Source organism: Vigna radiata, chromosome 10 (assembly GCF_000741045.1).
Source record: "Vigna radiata var. radiata cultivar VC1973A chromosome 10, Vradiata_ver6, whole genome shotgun sequence".
Taxonomy (NCBI): domain Eukaryota; kingdom Viridiplantae; phylum Streptophyta; class Magnoliopsida; order Fabales; family Fabaceae; genus Vigna; species Vigna radiata.
The window spans coordinates 16,279,766-16,300,598 of record NC_028360.1 but is presented as its reverse complement, the minus strand read 5'-3'; the positions used below and the strand labels follow the sequence as shown (position 1 = coordinate 16,300,598).

The 20,833-nt window shown below is 32.5% G+C and overlaps 3 protein-coding genes across 5 annotated transcripts; all 3 read right to left on the bottom strand.

The window, feature by feature from the left end:
* Positions 1-996: 996 nt before the first annotated feature.
* On the bottom strand, positions 997-5,251 carry LOC106775186 (probable prolyl 4-hydroxylase 4). The gene is made up of 6 exons (XM_014662265.2): positions 5,047-5,251; positions 4,797-4,959; positions 3,964-4,021; positions 2,384-2,559; positions 1,674-1,743; positions 997-1,542 (listed from the first exon to the last, which is right to left on the bottom strand). The coding sequence occupies exons 1-6, from the start codon at positions 5,184-5,186 to the stop codon at positions 1,253-1,255; spliced, it is 897 nt and encodes a 298-aa protein (XP_014517751.1). The 5' UTR covers positions 5,187-5,251; the 3' UTR covers positions 997-1,252.
* A 773-nt stretch (positions 5,252-6,024) lies between these two features.
* On the bottom strand, positions 6,025-9,743 carry LOC106775536 (receptor-like cytosolic serine/threonine-protein kinase RBK2). Of its 2 annotated transcripts, none has more exons than XM_022787282.1 (9): positions 9,335-9,743; positions 8,984-9,108; positions 8,463-8,855; positions 8,033-8,284; positions 7,775-7,929; positions 7,478-7,557; positions 7,220-7,355; positions 6,879-7,028; positions 6,025-6,690 (listed from the first exon to the last, which is right to left on the bottom strand). In XM_022787282.1, the coding sequence occupies exons 1-9, from the start codon at positions 9,367-9,369 to the stop codon at positions 6,508-6,510; spliced, it is 1,509 nt and encodes a 502-aa protein (XP_022643003.1). In that variant the 5' UTR covers positions 9,370-9,743; the 3' UTR covers positions 6,025-6,507. The 2 variants fall into 2 exon arrangements, with proteins under 2 accessions (XP_022643003.1, XP_014518166.1); XM_014662680.2 differs by having other exon boundaries at positions 8,984-9,090; positions 9,335-9,742.
* Positions 9,744-11,026: 1,283 nt separating this feature from the next.
* LOC106776276 (uncharacterized protein At4g15545) lies at positions 11,027-14,923 on the bottom strand. 2 transcript variants are annotated; one of them, XM_014663676.2, is made up of 9 exons: positions 14,449-14,922; positions 14,288-14,356; positions 14,009-14,065; positions 12,091-12,160; positions 11,920-12,003; positions 11,639-11,842; positions 11,512-11,554; positions 11,348-11,426; positions 11,037-11,258 (listed from the first exon to the last, which is right to left on the bottom strand). In XM_014663676.2, exons 1-9 carry the CDS (start codon positions 14,725-14,727, stop codon positions 11,166-11,168), a joined length of 978 nt encoding a protein of 325 aa, XP_014519162.1. In that variant the 5' UTR covers positions 14,728-14,922; the 3' UTR covers positions 11,037-11,165. The 2 variants fall into 2 exon arrangements, with proteins under 2 accessions (XP_014519160.1, XP_014519162.1); XM_014663674.2 differs by having other exon boundaries at positions 11,027-11,258; positions 11,512-11,842; positions 14,449-14,923.
* Between the last annotated feature and the right edge of the window lie 5,910 nt (positions 14,924-20,833).

Below are 20,833 nucleotides of genomic sequence, written 5' to 3'. Positions count from 1 at the left end.
AATATATTATTTTTATTTTCTCTATTTTCTATAATATAATAGTTATTTAAAGTTTTAATATATATTTTGGCCTTTCAAGCTTTTTTAAATATTATTATTTAGGTTTATAGGAATTTACAAAGCTAATAACTAGAGGAAAAAACAATTTATAGGAATAAATGCTTTCGAATATGTCCAAAAGCACTTCCTAATAAATATATCACCTAATAAAACACAGGCCTTCAAAAGCAAAACTTGAATTGACCTGGTAAGAAAATCAGTTAAAAGAAGCAGTTTATGCACGCCTTTACCATTTTCAATTATTCTAACACGACACACTTTTTGAGAAAAGATTAGTAATATAATAATCACCAGATTTCAGTAATCTTGCCTCAACTTCATCCACGGAAACCCTAACCAAAGAGCCACTTTATCAATTTATTCACAAATTATTGCACACCATCAAGGAGGTTGCCCCACAACAATATTTTCTTTCCTTCATTTACGAAAAGGTACTAATTACTACCTTTCAATAATGTCATGTCTTTTTATTTTGTTTTTTAATATTTCACAAAGAAAATATTAAACAATAACATTTTCAAAACATGAAAAATATTTCATATTTTCTTTATAATCATTCTTTGAGAGTTACTTGTGATGAATTAAATTACGATTTTAATTATCTTTATACTTGCCACTTAGTAATACCTCTAAGAATTTCGTATTAACAATTAGTAAAGGCCTCCTAAATATTTCTCACTACCCGATACTTGTTACTTTCTTCGTGCTGCCAAAAGTGCTTCTCCTTAAAATAAGGTTCAGGAATAGTTCCTATGAATTTATAATGATGCAGAGTAAAAGTCCAATATAAAATTCAGCAAATTATGTTTTGTAATCACTAGTTAGGCTTCTCACTGTATATTTTGCTTCTCTTGGTTCAGTTTTTAACTCCAGTTCTGGATATATTCTCATTCCACGAAAGCAACAACAGAACATAACAAAATTGTCAAAACATTATAATAGCGAAAATAACGTACATTTCCATTTCTCTCTTTGTTGTTTTACGTACAAAAAGTATCCGAGAAAAAAAAATGGTGAATCCCGCTTTACCTGCCATTACAACTTCATAACTCAGAAATGTACCTCTTGAAGTTGACCAAGCAATAGAACACTATCAGGGAGCTAGTCAATTTGATGAGAGAGAATACATTACAATTCACGAAAAAATGAATAATACCAAGTTGAATCTGGATAGCCTTCAGCAACACTTGTTCTAACATGCCTTGCAACTTTTCATGCAGTAGCCAGGAAGAGCCGGAGATCCAACCATGTATTCAGGATTACTGGTGCATTCTCCAAGGTTAGCCCATTTCTCACAGTTTTCATTCTGATCACTGCACTCCCCTCCAACCACGGTATCAAATGAGTCCACATGAATCCATTTTGTAGCTGACCATTTCTCACCTTCAAGTACAGGGCATCCTGCATGCAGACTTCTGGTGTCTGGGATAGCATTTGGGAAGAGACTAAAGAAAAGAAGTGCATCACCTCGTTTTGGTTTCACTGTAAATTGTTCGGACGAGAAGGAAACAGAATAATCATTCAAGATAATCTGACAGGCAGCAAATGTGGCATAAGAAATTTGTGGAGACGAAAAACCGCTAAAGAAAACAACTATTCGTACAATTGCCCACCTGCTATTCCTTTTTGGGCACACTCAGAGAGATCATCATTTGTTCCCGAACCTTTGCCATGTGAAGATTCCTGTAACCAGAATTATAAAGTTATCTTATTTGAATTTAGATACTAGATATAAAAGGAAAAAACAATTTCCTTAGAAAAATGTTCAGACTCTTCTGTGAAACTTGCCACATACATGGCGTGGAAAAAAACAGAAGAGAGACAAAAGAGGGGGATTCTTGGCGTGGAAAAAAAAAACAGAATATGATATCGCAAAAACTATTGCATCTGCTATTCCAATCTATCTCTATCATTATCAAAAACTGAAATGTTCTTAGTAAGATCAAAATATATAGTGGTACCGATTTGAGTATATGCCGAAGAGGCCCCAATCTAGCACAAACTTTTAAAACCAAAGCTTTTGCGAAGTCTCTAGGCTTATCGATAGAATAACTATGAGCAACTAGTGAAAAGATGAGAAAAACTCTGAGGTTAATATAATCTCACAAGACATTTTGGGTAACTTAAATATTGATTACTTCTCAGAGATAGATTCAGTTGACACTCAAAAAATGTAGAACTAAAATAAGGATCTGAGTAGAACAGAAGGCCAATTATAATTATGGAGATACCATGAAAAATAATTTGACAAAAACAATAACAGCAATGACTTACCACCTTTGTATTTTTAGTTCAAAGGAAATATGTGAAATAGTGGACAAACCTCTGCATTAGGGAACACTGTTTCACCGCCTTTGGTTACATCAGAGAGATACATGAGAACCGTGGCAACTCGGTGTCCACCCCGAGCAATATTAACTTGATCAGAAAAGTAATCATAATGAGGGTCGTATTTCTGCCCGTGCTCGTATCTTAATACTTGTATGTCTTCTCCATTTTCTGAAATTCAATAATCAAATGCTGTAAGGAATTGACTATTGCTTCCTTATTTTAACATTTTCGTCTCGTGGGTTAAGGGAGGGGAGAGAAGCTGGAAATGCACTTCTATCATTTAACTGATTAGGCAATAACTTAATTTATGAAGACACATTTTTTGGCCCGTGGTTTTATGAAGACAGTTTGCACTAGATACTTGTGATTCGCACTAGCTACTCTTTGGTCCCTATATTTCTAATTTTGTCCAGTAAATTTTGAATGCTTTAAATTCTTTCTTTAGCTGCTTCCAAATGGATAGGTACGTACGGAGAGTTGTCAAGCATTTATTGACTATTGATGGTGTATCAAATGTTTATGACTATTAAATATAAGCAGCAGCCAATTGAATGCTTCATGAGTACCATACACAGGAAAAAAGGCGGATGAAAGAGTGGAAAGTTTTTATCAGGAAATAAAGTAATGTGGAACTGTTTGAAAACAGAATTTCATGCTAAAAATGAGAAAATTGCAGAGAATGATTTAGTGGAAGAATATAAAATTGGAAAATTTTTATCAGGAAATAAAGTAATGTAGGACTGTTTGAAAACAGAGTTCCATGCTAAAATGAGAAATTTGCAAAGAATGATTTAGTAGAGTTAGTTTAAACGTTCTAAACTGATATTTAAATAAAAGCGTAATGAACACATAAGATGTCACTAAATGCAATCAACAGTTTCCTTGTTTCAACTAATAAATGATAATAGATTCCGATATTTAATTGGGACAAGTTTAAAGTTCAATCTGCCATTTTAGTGGAATGAGAATTGCAATAAACAATTCCACACATCACAGTCACAATAGGCCTCTGGCATGCAGCATGAGACCGGAAAGGAAACTGTGGAGGGCCATGTTATACAGCAATATGGAAGAGAAAGAATGGGTTGTCTAAAACTTAAAAAAACTGTGAATCTTAATAGCTCGAAAACCCAAAGTTAGCATCACATCTCAGTCCTGATATATTGTCCTTATGTTCTATTCAACAAGTAAACATATTCATGATTCGTATAGAACTGATTTCTTCCTATGTTTTTTAAAGTCCTTGTTTGAAAGACTTCCTTTAAAGCGAAAGACTGCGTTACCATAACTACAGAAGTGAGACTTGATTGATAGACTTCCTTTAATAGCAAGACTGGCTTCTCATTCACTTGTAATGTTAGTGTTTCAGGCTAAAAACTAAATTGATTGTGAGTAATCCAGAAAATTATTGGACCAGAAGAAAAAATCAATAACAAATGACAATCATATAACTACAATTGTCCCAATCAAGTGCAAGTAAAAGCCTTATGCGATAACAACACTTAAGATATAAGTTCCACAGGTTACAGTAATACCATGCAGACTTCAATCCCGATTTTATATATACCGTACCTTTTGGAAGAAAGGTCCATGCCGAAATCCTATCCTCAATACCAGCAATAATGGGATCCTATAAAATAACTGAACAGAGTAAAAAACAGTTCATAGAAAGTACTCGGCACAGTTTTCTTTTTTATAATACGAATTAAAAGAGGAACCCGCCAAAGTTCAACCAACATAACAAACCTAAACCCTCCCGCCAACCCCCCGCCATAATGTCTAGAAAACCTTCCAAAACTAGGACAACTAACAAACACCAACCAGAATAATCTCCCTAACTCACCGTGTTATACTTCTATAAAACAGTTCTCATCGTTATTCCCTAACTCGTGACTCTCCAGATCACAGGTGGAACAGAATTTACAAGTCACCAGAGTTTGTTCTCTATCTCATGGGTGAAAATGACTATCCAAATTATTCAGTGCAATTTTTTAACTCTCATCTTCCCCATGGACGCGGGTTCAATTTTCCTTGACGCCATTAAAAGCTTACTTGCTGGGCAAACTTCTCTACAGAGATCCGCTAACACTCAAAGAAAAGACCAATTGAGTAGTCTATAGTTGGAATAAACTCTTTGCAATTTAGACCTGTGTTGTAATCCTTTAAATGGACTCCTGTTGGTAGTCCCACCAAATTATTGGGACCTACCAGATAGCATTGAGAGCTCTCCATTCTACCATTTTCACTAACAAAAAATTCAAGCTAAAGACAATAAACATATGTTCCTCTATCGTTACATTACAGCCCCACATACTGCGCGCATAAGATTGACATTGGATCTACCACTAGCATAAAAAACCAAATTCTAAAAAAGCAATTAATAGCAGTAAATGAAGATAAGGAACCTTATTCTTGGAAATGAACATGCCGGAGCTGGTTCTGACATCACTCAACTTGCTCTCACCGGATAAATTATCGGCAACCGCGGATCTCTTGAGCTCCGATTTGGCGATGGAAATCAAGTGGTCGCATTCCAATTCCGTCAGGAAACCCTCGTAAACGAAAGCTCTGCACCATCCAAATCAATGCAATCATCATTCGCTGAATACCAACTTGTGTTTGATAAAAAAAACACGTGCAGAAACACAAACAGACCTCGGTTTCCACGAAACTTGTTTGACCTTGGAAGGGTCTATGATGGCACTAGCGGTCCCGGCGTAGGAACCCCACGCTCCGTGCCATTGCATCATCAACGCCAACAACGCTGATACCACTACACACCAAACCCTACTCATCTTCCTTTCCCTTTCAATTCCTAACTAACTTTCTCTGTACTTTGCCTTTACACCATCATTAAAGACAGTTTGACTTTTTGAATCCTTTTTGTCATTATTAATTTTGTTTTTAAATCAATTATTATCATTATTGTTCCTATTCTTAAAAAAAAAAAAAATAGTGATTTCACCTAACAAATAAACTATTCTCTTTTTTCTGTAGGCATAATTATCCGAGTAACCTTTTAGTATTAAATATAATTTTTTTTTACTATATGTCATATCGATTTACTTAATCAGTGACCTACATATGTCAAATAAGTTATGATAAATCCTTTTTTTCATTTTAGTATTCATATTATTATATTAAACTAGTATTAAAAGATGAATATGAAAGAGTTTTCTAATTTTTGAAGAATTAGTTGATATTTGAATAATTAGATATATAACGATGAAGGTAATATTTCAATAAAATATTTTAAGAGTTGAAGGTATCGTTTGAATAATAATTGAAGGTTTATTAAAAATAACAGTGACGGTATGAATGATAAAGATAATAAAAAATTTCCGCCTTATTGCATGTTTGGAGACTCTGATGATAGATGTAGTTTTCATATTACAACAAAAGTAACAAAATTTAATTTGGAGCCTTTTTACATCATGGACATTATTTTCTTTTACTGCAAAATATTCATTGAAACAGAAATTAGAATTAGAAGTATAGTTTAATTTAATGAATCACTTTGATGGTTAAATGTGTTTTGAAAGGGATTGATTCATATTTTAAGCAGACAGTTTGTTTTGATGTTTGAAATCTGTATTTGAAAACTAAAAGCTAACAATTTACATCCGAATCCAACTCCCAGTGGCAAGGCAACACTTGAGGTGAGACATAAAACTCACTTAACACAAATGGAAGAAATTAAAGAAAATTTGTCGGACAATCTGCTTATGGTTTACAATAGAAAATAAAAGAATTTGCTGAAAATGGTATTTCCAATTGCTGATGATCATTGAATGTGTGTGGGTAAAATGGAAAACAACCATCCTGAAGATTGAATTTGGCTTCACAAATCATACCCTAACTTCACCATCATTTCAGCTAAATAAACTATTGACAAACATCATGGTACATATAATCACACGAGGTTCTGCCACTACCTTTCTTTCTGTCTTTGTTAACCCTTTCAACAACAATGTCCCGCCAGCTCTCAATCCTCTTGTAGAGTCAGAATCAGTTTTCATGTTCTGAAAATAAATCTCAGCTCTACAGTTTCAACTTCTCAAGTTTCATGTACAATCATTATCTCAAGTACAGGCCATATATATACTAGAGTTTATCTCATTCGTCTGTAGCTGAGCCTAGAATAGTCTCCATATGTCGATCCCTCTCATTCAAAAACTTGGTTGAGTTGTACTCTTCTGCATCAAACAGTTCTTCAGAGTATGTCCTCTGAAGTTTTACCTTGGTCCGTTCTTTCATGATTCTCAGGATATCTTCTTCCCCTCTTAGTATCTCCAACACCTGCATCCAATCACCAAAAAACACACACGCTCTATATCAGCTCCCAACATTGTAACAGCATTAAAACATTACTCTCAGCATTAAAAGCTTTTCTTTGTTTCTTATTTTCTTGTCCAAATCCAGACACAGGATCAATGCCTAACAAGTCCACCTGCTCTAGCAATCTACTGAATATATTAAGCACATACCTGACTCATATCTGGTCGCTGAATCGAAGACTGGTCTACACATAGAGAAGCTGTTAAGGTTACAAGTGCCATCTGCTCTTCATTGTAAGCATCAGCCAAAACTGGATCGACTAGGGCTTTGATATTATTTGCAGATAGCAGAGGTTTTGCCTGCAACAATTATTTTTTAAAAGGGAATATCAAAATTTGAGTTTAATTTTTATTCATCATTTATGACAATTGTGATTGGATCTCAGTGTACTAATGTTTTACATTGTTAAGTGCATAAACTATACTCTATTGAAACTAAACATTTTCCATCTCAAAGTGCTTAACAAACACTTTGGAAAAGGCAGACATACCCACATCACCAGACTTCTCTGTGAGCTATCCAAAGCTTGTCGACCAGTAATGAGCTCCAATAATAGCACACCATAAGCATACACATCTGTTTTTTCATCTACTATACCATGCATGAAGAATTCAGGAGGAAGGTAGCTGTTGTGGCATCCATGGTCAGTGCAAAAGAAAAAAAAAACAGAAAATAACAGTGTTAATTGACATGTGGAATGAAAAAAATACACACATGGAAAACTTGTGAAGATGTTAAATATACAAACCCGAATGTGCCTTCCACTTTGGAGACAGTATGATGAGTCCATTGGTCAGGTAACCACTTTGCAAGCCCAAAATCAGATATCTGGTGTAATATTGGCATGAAAGAATTAATTGTTGGTTTGATTTGGAGTTTAAAAGTTGTTAAATGGACATTTGTGCAATCCAATTAAGGAAACAGAGTGGTAACAGTTTTTGTCTTATTGGAGTAAACGTCAGTTACATTCATATTAACTCTTACAAAAACACGTCCTAAGATGGCGAATTGATTTAGAGCAGAAGAATTGAGGCTAAGTAGGCACCTGGGGCTCAAAATCCTCTGAGAGCAAAATGTTAGAAGCCTTAATGTCTTTGTGAATGATCCTTCTTTGACAACCCTCATGCAGATAGCGGAGTCCCTCAGCAGTCCCCAAAATAATCTTATATCTGAGGCTCCAATTCAGCTTCTCTCTAGGTCCTGAAATCATGCAAAGTAAAAAAAATAACTATACCATCTACTTTCCCAAAACTTGCAAGGCATTGCAGAAACACTCAAAATGTATGTTAGTTAGCATTTATACCATAAAGTATAGATGACAAGCTACCATGTGGAGACAATTGAAGAACGAGAAACATTCCTCCTTCAACACCATATCCAATCAATCTAGCTATATTGGGATGATCCACATGTACTATAATGCCAAGCTCAGACAAGAAATCTGCGGTCATTTCTTCTTGGTTCCCTCTTGTCAACCGTTTAATGGCAACAAAGTTTCCATCTTCCAATTTTCCTAAATAAACCTCCGCATAGCCTCCCTCCCCAATCAAATTAGCTTCAAAAGTAAACAATTAAAATAGCTTATCAGCCTAGCAATTTAGCGAACACGATGCGAACATGTCATCATAAACGAAGAAAACGAAAACAAAGGTTTCTTTCAGAGATTCTTGGATTCTTCAATCAGAAAGCAATTCTTTTTCATCCTTTTGTTTCCTGGCAAGAGAAATGCATACCTTCGCTAAAGTCGTTTGTTGCAGTCATGATCTCTGCGAGAGTGAAGTTTTTCCATGAAGATTTTAAGTAGCCAAACTCACTGTCAAAAGATGAGCGAAGAGCTGGAGAATTCAAAGATGGACACATGTCCTCCCTGATTCTCTTGCTTTTTCTTCTTGTGAGTTTTGGAACATTTTTAAGTGGATGAAAAGTTTGGAAAGGCATTTGAGATCCTTTCTTCAGTAGCTTGAAGAAACCACGCCATTGATTATTAGCATTAGGTGAATTGCCTACTAAAGACCCCTGACCCTCCGAATCTGAAGTGCTGGTTATTGAACTTGGGGTTTCAGACCCTTGACTCCTAGGAGAGTGCTCAGGTGCTCCTCCCTCTTCATTGTCTAATGCTTCCAATTCTAATATGGTATTCATTTTCAGCATTAGTACACAAATTAAAGAACAACGTCCTATAATTCAATTCAACATGTTTGGACCAAACTAAAACAATTGTCGGAAACAGGAAAAGAAAGGAAAACTTAATTACCAATACTTGAGAATGAATCAGAAAACCCAGTTCGTGGACGCCTGCCTCTAAAAATAGATTTATCCCTTTCAACTACTTGTTTTCTTTCTGTCTTGGGGACGCCATTGCTGCCAACATAAAATTCTCTGTCAGCAAAAAACCACACAAAGAGACTAAATTGCAACGCAAGAACATGGCGAAAAATATCAACACAACATCAATCGAAACATGGTTAAAAACATGTAATCACAGTTTAAAAAATATGATATTTAGAAGCCATTGGCAACCAAAAAAGCAGACGTTGCATGGAAAAAGGTATTAGGAACGTTAAAGAAGGAAGGAAAAAAGCATGTGCATGAAAGATAGTAGTACCTCGAGGAAGCTGTTGGTTCTCGTTCATCGTTCATGGTGGCCAAGGCTGAGGAAAACGAGTTTCCGAGAACCAAAAGGGTAGCCACGGGAATGACGTGCAGGCATGTAGAGTCAGAAAGGAAGAGAAGAGAAAGAGAAAGAGAGATGGAAAGACATGAAAGTAGCGGTTGGCATGATTTTTCTGTTTTCCTACATCCTATGATTACACTACAACGTTGTCATTATTTCAAACCGTTTTTTTATGCCCAAAATACGGCTTTGCTTAGATGCTCATTCCTCCTTTCTTCTGAATGCAAATCTGAACTCTCTGATGACAAAGAAATATAGATTACTGATTAAATGAATAAAGAAATTAATATAATGGTAGAATTTAATAAAAATATGTTGTGGCTGTTTGAGAAAGGCTTATGTATGAACATGCACGTAGAGGTCAAGCCAACCCATCATGCCACTTTTTTTCTTTGCCATAATAACAAATGACTTTAATTAATTATATAGCTTCGAATGAAAAGGATAGTTACCCAATTTAGCCATTTTCTTAGTTTCCCTTATCAGGTCACCTTTTAACTAATATTATCTTCTTCTTCTTTTTTTTCAAATAAAACACAACTTCCAACCCCATTTTTCCATATTTAGGTTCCTCCATTCGAAACAAATTGAAGCTTGCAGATGAATACAACGCTGGGAGTTCTTCCAAAAAAGAAAATAATAGAGATATTCCATTTTAATCAATTTTACACCATTTTCAACCTTCAAATTTTCTTAAACTCATTTAATATATACATTATTTATCTTGGTTATTTGGACCTAAAATAATATTTTCAACTCATCCTAGCCCATGCGACTTATTTAATTAATATTTTTTAATAAGTTAGTGTATAATATCTCAAGAATTTCTATTCAATGTCCCTTCATTTTTCAATATAAATATCTCTAAATCTGAGGATGATTGGGGTTATTTAATCAAAGCTTCGCTTTGATATGCAGAAAGGAGAGAAAATGCGTGTGTTTGAAGCAACTCAGAGTGAAAAAAAAAATTGAAGGAAAATCAATCACGATCATTGTTCATTATAAGGTCTACATTCCCAGCTTTGGTTCCTTCTTTTGGAACTCACAAGTTGATTACAAAAGATTCATATGCACGTGATTGATTCCAAAAATCGTGAAACTTGATTACCTTTTAAGCATATTGATTTCTTCCACATAAGAAATCTGCGGGAATTTTGAACCCATTTTGTTATTGAAAAAAATCATTGCTTAACATTTTAACGATTGCTTGATGTTTTACTAAAAAAAATGAGAGTCTGATAAAATTAAATGATCATTTTTCATAAATAAGATAATGAAGACAAATTAAGTTTATTTAACAATAAATGCATTATTTAAATGAAGAAGAGAAAATAATATATACTTAGTAAATATTAAAAAATATTTTATTTAGAACATGAAATCATTCATTTTGAAAAACACACAGTTGTTTTAAAATTAAGATGATAATAAATTATTCAATATTAGGAAAGAAAATGTGGTCGAAGATAGGTTCATTAAGATTTGAGCATGAAGCATTTTTTAAATCCAAGCTCTAAAATCTAACTTTATACACTTAATGTAGGTTACTTTCCAAAACTTGACATAAAAAATTTTAGAGCATGACATGTAATCAAATCCTTTAAATAATGATAATAATAAAAAAAAAAAAACTTGTAGAATTTAAAGAGAACTTTATCAAGCAACAAGCTGTGAAATATATTGTGGGAACAAGTTGCTAAAGTAGATGAAATACCATGAGATGTTACAAAGTTGAAACGAATAAAGTTAAGTGAAGGCAGAGCTAATGGACTTTGCGCGTTATCAATCCCTCAAATATAGTATAAAGGTCTTTGTTTTCAGCCCCAAATATCTCATTAGCATTCTGCAGTGTTTCCTGCAATTTCACACAAGACCCAATTGATTAATTAAAATTAGGGAAGCATGGAAAATAAAAGAAAGCCTATTATGGGGATTACTAATTACCTCTTTGGTTTGTTTATGAGAATTCAGTTCCTTCACATTTGCTAAAAATGCACCAAACTGCTCATAGGATAAGCGACTCCTAATAATAACAAATGAAGAATAATTGCTAGTTAATTAATATCAACTTAAATAGTTAGGAAAAGAAGCAACCTCGGTATACTGACCTAACTTGGCGAAAAAACTCTTTTCCATCTACTCGTGTTCGACCTGAAAGAATGAAAAAAAAAGTAGTGAATGAAGCATTAATGTAGAAGAAATGGAAGAAAGGCATGGATTTGAGGGAGTCATCACCAGTTTGTGAGGAAGACCTATCATCAAACATTCCTCTTGAGGTTGAAAAGGACATTGCATGGCGCCTTGGAGAGACAGGCTTAGATGATGTTCTTGTCGGGGATCCCAGTGCAGACTTACTGGGAGGGGAACCTGGAGGAGTAATGCGAGGGGTGCTACTTTCCGATGCTAACACCACATTATGGGATGCTCCAGATCCTGAACCTGCACACAACATAACATCTTTTGCTGATGCATGCACAAATATATGTACACTTTTTTTATCACACCATCAGACTCACGATCATCAGCAATGTAATTTGACGTATCGAAAGTGTTTAATCGCATTGAAGAAGATCTAGAAGAAGGCGTTGAAGCATCTTCATCTGCAGTCAAATCACAACCCAGAATCACAAAAATACCGCCAAACCATGGTGGTGAACTCAGAAATAATTATACTTTGAATAATGTACCTCCAAATTGCGACGAGGAAGTGATACTTGCTTGACTCTGCAACTTAGCGGCAAGGTTTGCTGCTCCTCCCTGTGCCAAACTCAAATGCAAACCATAATTTCATAATCAATCCTATTAATTACGTAATGGTAGAGGATCATTTGTTTATGGTTTTCATCAAATTTTATCCAACATGAAATTTTAAGTTTATAGAAAAAGTTATACACACTGTATTGATTGTAAAGTATATAAAAGAAATTGATAAATCTCAAGAGGTTATTGTGTAGAAAGGGCTTTAGACCTATGTTATTTTTGGTTTTTAACGTCATATCCAGACCCGACATCTATATGGGTGATGTTAATGGGATGTCGGTTATTTGCAGGTACAACGTCGTTATAGACATCGGTTAAGTTCCACGTCTAATGTCATAACCGACGTCTAAGAGCACAATAAAAATGTCAGAGATGACATTAACCGACGTCTAAAGGTACAATAGAGGTCGGATATGGCATTAACCGACTCTATTGAGTATTCATTGTATTTTAATGTAGTTATGCTCGTGTATTTTAGGTAGCGTTGTAATACCTCATTCCTTTGCTAGCTTCTTCGTAAGAAAAAATTGAGTCTTTTGCATCTCTCATGGCATTTCAACCCAAAACAGAACCCGGGTAGTTGCCTAGTTTCATTCCAATCGCTAAAGAAAAATAATACGGTGACATGGAACTAGGCAAGGACCCAGGTTCAACTTTAGGTTAAAATGTCGTAAGAGATACAAAAGACGCAAGCTTTTCTTACGAGGAAGCTAGCAAAGGAAGAAGGTGCACTACGCTACCCAAAGACACGAGAAAAATCGCACCAAAACACAACGAAAACTCATTTTAGTTGGTTCAAAAGAAAGAAAATACATCAAAGATTACTTTAATCAGAGTAAACACAAGATTAAATGGTTCAAAAGAGATCAAATGCACCTGGAAATGCAATGCCGCAGAGAGAAAATGCGAAAGAAGACAATGAAGTGTGGGTAACTGCTGGTTCGTAACATGTAATTTAAAAGAATATTATGGACGTCAGTTTCCCCCAATGACTGACGTCTATTGTCGAATATACGTCAGGCTCTCACTAACGTGACCTCAATTCAATTTAAAAATTAATATTCGTGATAAATATAGACGTCGGATATAGAGGCCCCGATGTCTATAATCGCATATAGACATCAGTTTGGCGGGATCTGACGTCTAGATGGCGGAAAGAAATAACTTTTGACCTACCTGACAAACATACAGACGTCAGTTCGGAGGGGCACCGACATCTATAATATTATAAACGTTCGGTGTCCCTCCTAAAAGACATCTATATGGTGAAAAGAAATGACTTTCCACCTACCTGACGTCTATATGTCTACTTATTTATAAAAATGTCACCGATCAATAATTTACGTTGGATGTTTTCTGATACGACATCTATGTGGTGACGTTAAAGTCCTATTTTATACTAATGATTTTAAAAAATCTCGTAAGAGATATTATTATTAAAAAAATTAAATTTAAATAAAATAATTAATAAAGTTACATATCACAAATTAACCAGTGGTTGAAAACCAGCTAATCATTTCTCCCCATTTAACAGGACAGTAACTGTGAACCCATTAGTACCGTATTCGCATATTGCTAAACTAATCAATTAAGCCAACCGAGACAAAAGAAAAACATGTTCACACGAAACAATGCAATACTGGTAAAGAGAAACTAACTAAAAAATTTAATAAATATATAATTTATGAAGAAGAAATATTTATTTAAAACCTTAACCACACTTGAGAGCATCTCATATATATATATATATATATATATATATATATATATATATATATATATATATATATATATATATATATATATAATAGTTAATATTAATATCAATAAATAGAAGTAACGTACAGAAGTATCTTCATCCTCGTGAAGTGATTTCATAAGCGTCCTTCTGAAACTCTCCAACTGCAATGCATGCAATTACATTGAGAACCCATTAGCCCAATAACTCTATCCACATTCCATGCTTCAATTAATTTTAAAATAAATGATACTTTCATATCCATAAATTTTTTGTATTTTTTATAATTATTTTATTTTTATAAAATGTATAATATAAATATGTGTCATACCAAAATTAATGAGAATAGCTGAAAAAAAGTTAGAGTAAAAATTCAGAATTTGCACCTTAGAGACATCTCTGGTGAGCTTTCTCACGGAACTGGAAAGAAAAGCATTCTCCTTCACCAAACTCTCCTGTAATTAATAATCCCAAACGAAACAAACAGATAAATAAATAAAATAATTGGTCATTGAAAATTGAACCGGGTTGAGGGACCGGTTGGGACCTTGTCTTGGTCGGCTCTGGCTAGCTTATCGGCGGCTTCGGAGAGAGCGGCGTCGAAGGAGTCCACCTGAACCTGGAGCTCGGCGATGAGCCGCTCTCTATCGGCGAGTTCGGCGCGCAGAGTGGAAGACTCTGATTGGAGCGCATTGACACGTGTGGATAGCGCAACGGAGGTGATTTTGCGGGCCACGTCAAGCTGCTCGTAAGGATCAGACGGCAGAAGTTGTAGCAACTCTTCCGGAAGATCGACACTGGAAGCACTGGATTCAAGCAGCAACATTTTAGTTTCCTGTTTGGTTGTATAATGTAGTAGAATTTTTTGTTTAATTTATATTTTTAGGATTTATTTATGCGGTGTGATGATTTTGTTGGTGAATGAGAAGGAATGGCAGAGGTTTGGATAGTGAGACGACAGTGTGGTTTGATCTTGTGAATTGGTTTGTTTTGTTTGTTGTTAAAACATGTGGCTTGGTAACGTTTAAGTGAGGATAGGACTTGAAGGAGACACTGTGGTCGATATTCGCTCTGTAATTTCTGTGACCTAAAACACCCAGTTCTAATTATTTATTGACGTCACTGTTTCTGTGAGGATGTGTATATCATTGTAACAAATTGGATAAGCAATTTATTTGTTCTTTCTTTTTAGGTTAAATACATTCGATTAGGTTTCCGTTTTTTAAAAATGATCAATTTAGTTCTTGAATTTGAAAAATCAAACCAATCAAGGACATTCCGTTAATTTCCATGAATGGCGTTAAATATAGACCAATGCTTCCTTTTTTCGCTTAAGCTAAAAGGAGAGGTTCCAGTTTTGAAAGATTTTGCCCAGGCTAGCCAAGTTTCACCCAAACTGGCAAAGCCCCAACATGATGTAGGGTTGCTAGAATCCTGAAATATTCATTTTTCATGTATTGAATTTATACGACGAGGGACAAAACTCTTATGTATCATTTATACTTCAAAGAGTCAAGCAAAGATAATGTGTTTGATTTGCTATGATATGAAGAGAAAGGTTATTCAATAATCTGATTAAGGCACGTTGTTAATTTTTAATCAAGTTTATTATTCAGGTAAGAGGAATACGTGAAAGGAGTGAATTTTAATCACGTTACTCGAATTGCTGGTTTAAAGATCCAAAGAGCTCTTTAAAACAATTTTGATCATTTACGTGGTAATTTGAGAAATTTTCTCATTTGCACGACGTATGCTCTGTATGCGTGACAACATGTGTCTGATGGAAGTATTTGATATCACAAAATTATTCATGCTATTGTTTGGTTTGAAAACTTTATGAACATCCTAGATTTCTTTGATAACTAGAAGCTTCTGCACTACACAAGTGCACCTTCTGTGTAGTCGTCAGTTTCTGTTACTATGTACGGAAAAGAAGATCCCTCGGTGGAGCCACTTTGGACGAAACTTGGCTAGTCTGGGCGAGATCTTTCAAAACTGGAACCTGTCCTTTTAGCTTAAGCGGAAATTTTTAGCTTAAGCGAAAAAAGGAAGCACTGGTCTATATTTAACGTCGTCCAGGGAAATTAACGGAATGTCCTTGATTGGTTTGATTTTTTCAAATTCAGGGACTAAATTGATCATTTTTAAAAAACAGGGACCTAATTGAAGAAAACCAATAAAAATAGGGACCACTAAATGTATTTAACCTTCTTTTTACTATCACTTAACTTTGTTATATTTTTTTTCTTGGATTTCTTTTTCTCTTAACTCTTTTATTTTTGTTTCTGTCGAATGGGTTCGAGGTTAACACTTTCCATAAGTTTCTTCCTCTTCATCAAATTACATACTGGATTATTTAATTCTACTTAATTCTCTCTTCTCTGATCGGTCCAACGAGAGGAAACCTGCAAAAAATAGTCTGACACTCAAGTCAGTGAGATTTCTCCGAAAGATCTTAATGTAATCTTAGAAAATCAGACTTTACCTGATCATCCATCCTGTATTTATAAGCTTTGTAATTGTCCGACCCATTAAATGTCGTTTAATATAATATATTTTATGCCCCATAATTTACTCATTATACAATACATATGATACAATAATTACTCACCTTAGTTGTCTATTATTGATATTGAATGTTTATCAGTCGATATCCTCCCGTATATCGTGCTGATCGGTCTTGGTTGATCGTCACTCCATATAATATAATTCTAATTTCATTTTCTTTTTCTCAACTCATTCTCTTTAACCTCTTTCGTTTATTTATTTTTTCACTAATTTTCTTTTCTACAAGTTTAGTTTTTTTTTTCTCATCTCTCATCACAGTTATAGTGTGATTTTTTAATGTGTGACATGCATTAAATTAATGACTAACTTTAACACAGATGCGTACCATAATATAAACTAAAAAAATTTAAAAGTAGAACAAGGGAACGAATTCAATTTTGAGAAAAATATTGATGGCATAAAACAAAAAATCAAAATTTTAATGAGAAGTACTTGATAATCATAGCTCTATAAAGTTCTAAAAAAGAAAAGTCAATTTTTCTTTCATATTTATTGTGCCTTCTTAAATTACAAATGCATCCTTTTGTAAGAAAAATAAGATAATACTCTTTACATCCCACGTTAATTATCACTAAATAATTAACTATAATTATTAGTGTTTTATTATCACCATAATATCTTAAAAACATGAATCACCTTGTTAATTTTTTTTATCTTCACATTATGACCATTCAACTAATTAATTAAAAGTGTAATAAAATTAAAAAAAAAAAAAACTCAAAATTGTATTTACTCTCTCATGATAACATAAAGTATGGATACTTAAATGCTCTGTTTTGAAATCACTTTAGTTATTAAACTAGAACACCATCAACACGGTTTGCGGAATGAAAAAGTAATTCTAAAAGTAAATACTCATTTCTTTATACCTAAGTTGGAAGATTTATTTACGTATCTAATACTCTCAAATCACATAAAAATCAAGACAAAAAATTATTTAAATACATTATTTTCTTAACCTTCTAATGCACCTCTTAAATATAAAACCATATTAAAATGCAAAAATTTATTAAAACATCACTATTTTGGGATTTTATATTCATTCATAAGGTGAAATTTTTATTGCATTAACTTTTAATTAGATTTAGATTTTATTTGATCTGAAACCATTAAAAAAATTAAATAGTTGATGCACCGATAATTCTAAAAAAACATAATCTACATGATTTTATAATTTTGTTAGATGATTCTAACTATTCGTTCGTTTTCTTTAATTTAAAATAGTAAACTTGTTTTTGTACAGCTACTAGTCTCACATGATGATACAGAAAACAATTTACCTTTTATACACATTTTAAAGATAAAATCTAAATTCAAAATTTTCAAGGCCTCATATATAAATACAATAATTGATACCATTGTAATAATTGATTGACCTTAGTAAGATAGAAAAGGAAAACGTTGCTCATAAGGTTGTCGATGAGCATAACTTTTGGAGGATGATTTAGAGCCAGAAACACGAATGATGTACAAGTAGATTTTCTCATGGCTCTCTTCTTCAAGCACATCAAGAACAATTACATGTTTTGTCTTAATCCAATAACACTTAAACATGACTATGCCTATAACCTTGTATTACATTAAAAAAACATATATGAAAGGATAATGATACTTAGACAATATTTTTTTATAATATTTAAATATTATCTATGTGTTATTTTATGATTGATCCAAAATTATTCCATAATCGATAATAATAATCATAAATATTATCATAGACTAATCATAAAATGACATATAAATATCGTAGAAAAAATCTTGTCTGTCATCTTATATGAAAAATGAAAAAGAATGAGTGAATAAATTGACAAATGAGCAGAACCCATCCTTTGAACATACCATGTTCCTTTCAACCAACCTGTCTTTTCTTTCCATATTTCCAATTTTTCTATTACTTTTTATCATTCCATGTCTCTAAACTGCACAGGGAAAAGGAGACTAATCACACACCATCTTTTTATTTAATTAATTAGCTATTCTCCAAAACCTTTATTCCACCCCTATACCTTATATATAAAACTCAACCATATTGCATTTTCCTTTCTTTTTTCATTAAATGTTGGAGTATAAAATATTGAAACAGACAGGTGGGGAATAGAGAATCATTTATATCATTACTAGTATTAATTATTTCAAGAAAAAAAAAAGATAAAACCCTGCTTTCATATAAGTCTCAAAAAAGGTTAATTTGTACACACTTTTCCATAATTATTTTTAAAACAAAAAATAAAAACAACTAGTTAAATTTCCTTCATAAGTTAAGGTTACCATATAAAAAAATTATTAAGAGAACTTTTTACTTATTTGTTTATACAAATAATTCTATTTGTTAGAATATTTTTTCTCCTAAAAATTTTCATGAATTATTTTTACCTAATAAACTCTAAATAAAAGGAGCCAGGTAAAAAAAAGACGGAAAGGCGTTATAAAAGAAAAAGAAAAAGAAGATAGAAAGACGTGCAGTGCTATAAAGAAAACTCTTTTGTTATATACAACATATGTTAACATTTTTTATCATTAAATTAGTCTTTTAAAAAGGCTTTTTATTGCTAAATTAGATTTCAGAATAAAACATACCAACAAATTAATAGTTTTCACTATTTTTGGGATGAAAAACCATATTAGTGTTTATGGAGTTTATCAAATATTTTTTTAAAAAAATGTAATCGTTGAATTGTTATTTTTACAAAAATGACTGTTAATTTTATAAAAAACCTAAAATATTGTGATAATTCAACTATAATAAAGCCATATATATATAATAAAAATTACGATAAATTTTCTTTTATGTAACTGTGAATTTCAACCAACGCCAGTAAAATTTTCTCCAAATAAAGAGAAAAATACAATCGAGAAAACAATTATTTTACAACCATCAGTTTTTTAACTTATTTTTTGAACTCATGAAAAATAGATATACATTCATTTATTAAAAATAGATAAGTCAACACTTTATTTTAGTTTATTTTCTTAAATTTTTTAATTTGAAATTTATTTTTATCTCTTTACACCTTTTAATTCGATTTTTTCTATGTCAACTGTTGATAGCTGCGGTGGTAAAAGACTAGCATAATTGCTACAACTACCACGATTCAGAAGAAGGTTGGCATTAAAATAAAATAAAAGAAAAAGTTACTAAATAAAACATAAATATAGTCTCATGTTTTTTTTGTCACTAAGATGTTAATCCATGACATTGTGACTAAACAATTATGATATTGATTTTTTGAGTTGATTAGTACTCAATAATTTTATTTTTAAATTGAAATTATATTTTAAAAGGTATTTTTAAATAAAAAAAATCTGAGACCAGCGGCCATTAAATGTGCAAATGTTTCTGTTTGAGTAAGCAATGGAACCATTGACCAAGTGCGCCTACATCATTCAAACACTCATACCCATCAAGAAGGTGAAATGTCCATTTCAGCCCTTGCTTTAAAGTATTTTTTCATGAACAACCTCTTTTTATTATATTTTACAAAGATTGGCTTTGATTTTATGGATTATTCTTATACGATTAACATATTTTTTTAGTATAATGAAATTGTTACCATCGTGAGACAGATTAAGAGAAACAAGTATAAAATAATAAGACGAAAGACGTTTTAAAGAATATTATAACAATAATATAATATAGGTTAGAGAATGATCATAGATTAGAAAATAAATGGGTGGCAGGGAACAACCAACTCAAGATTCTCTTTAAAAACTAGATAAGAGGGAATTATTCAAATTAATTCATTATTAAGGGCATGATTCATGAACATGGCCATGTGAAGTGCAAATTATTTGTTTTTTATTTTATAAACGAGCACATATTAGTTTGTAATTAATGGTATTATGAGTGTGGTTTCATTAATTTTTTTCACTAATTACTTTGATTATATTTGGATTTTGGTTTAGTAAGTATATCACACGTTAGTTCAGATGAATATTATTCCTTCTTTGAAGTTTTACACATATTATTGTTTATTATTGTCTAGTTTAAATAGTTGACTGTTGACTGAAGAGTGGTGACATTTTTCATATTACAATAAAATAGATAATAATATTTAAATAACATTTTTTTTAATATTTAAACATTATTTATATATAATTGATTTATAGTAATATTTATAATTATTATTATTTACCGTAAAATAATTTTGACTCAATTACGTAATAATATATAAATCTTGTTTAAATATTATAAAAAAATATTATCTAAGTATTATTATTATTTAAAAAACACTTTTTTCATTTTATATTTATAGCAATGCCAAAAAAATAAAAAAGTTTTTTAATTTTTTGTTAGAAAAAGAAAAAAGAGAAAATCTTGGGAATTGCATAATTGTTGGGGAACCCTAGCTGGAGCCCACCTCAAA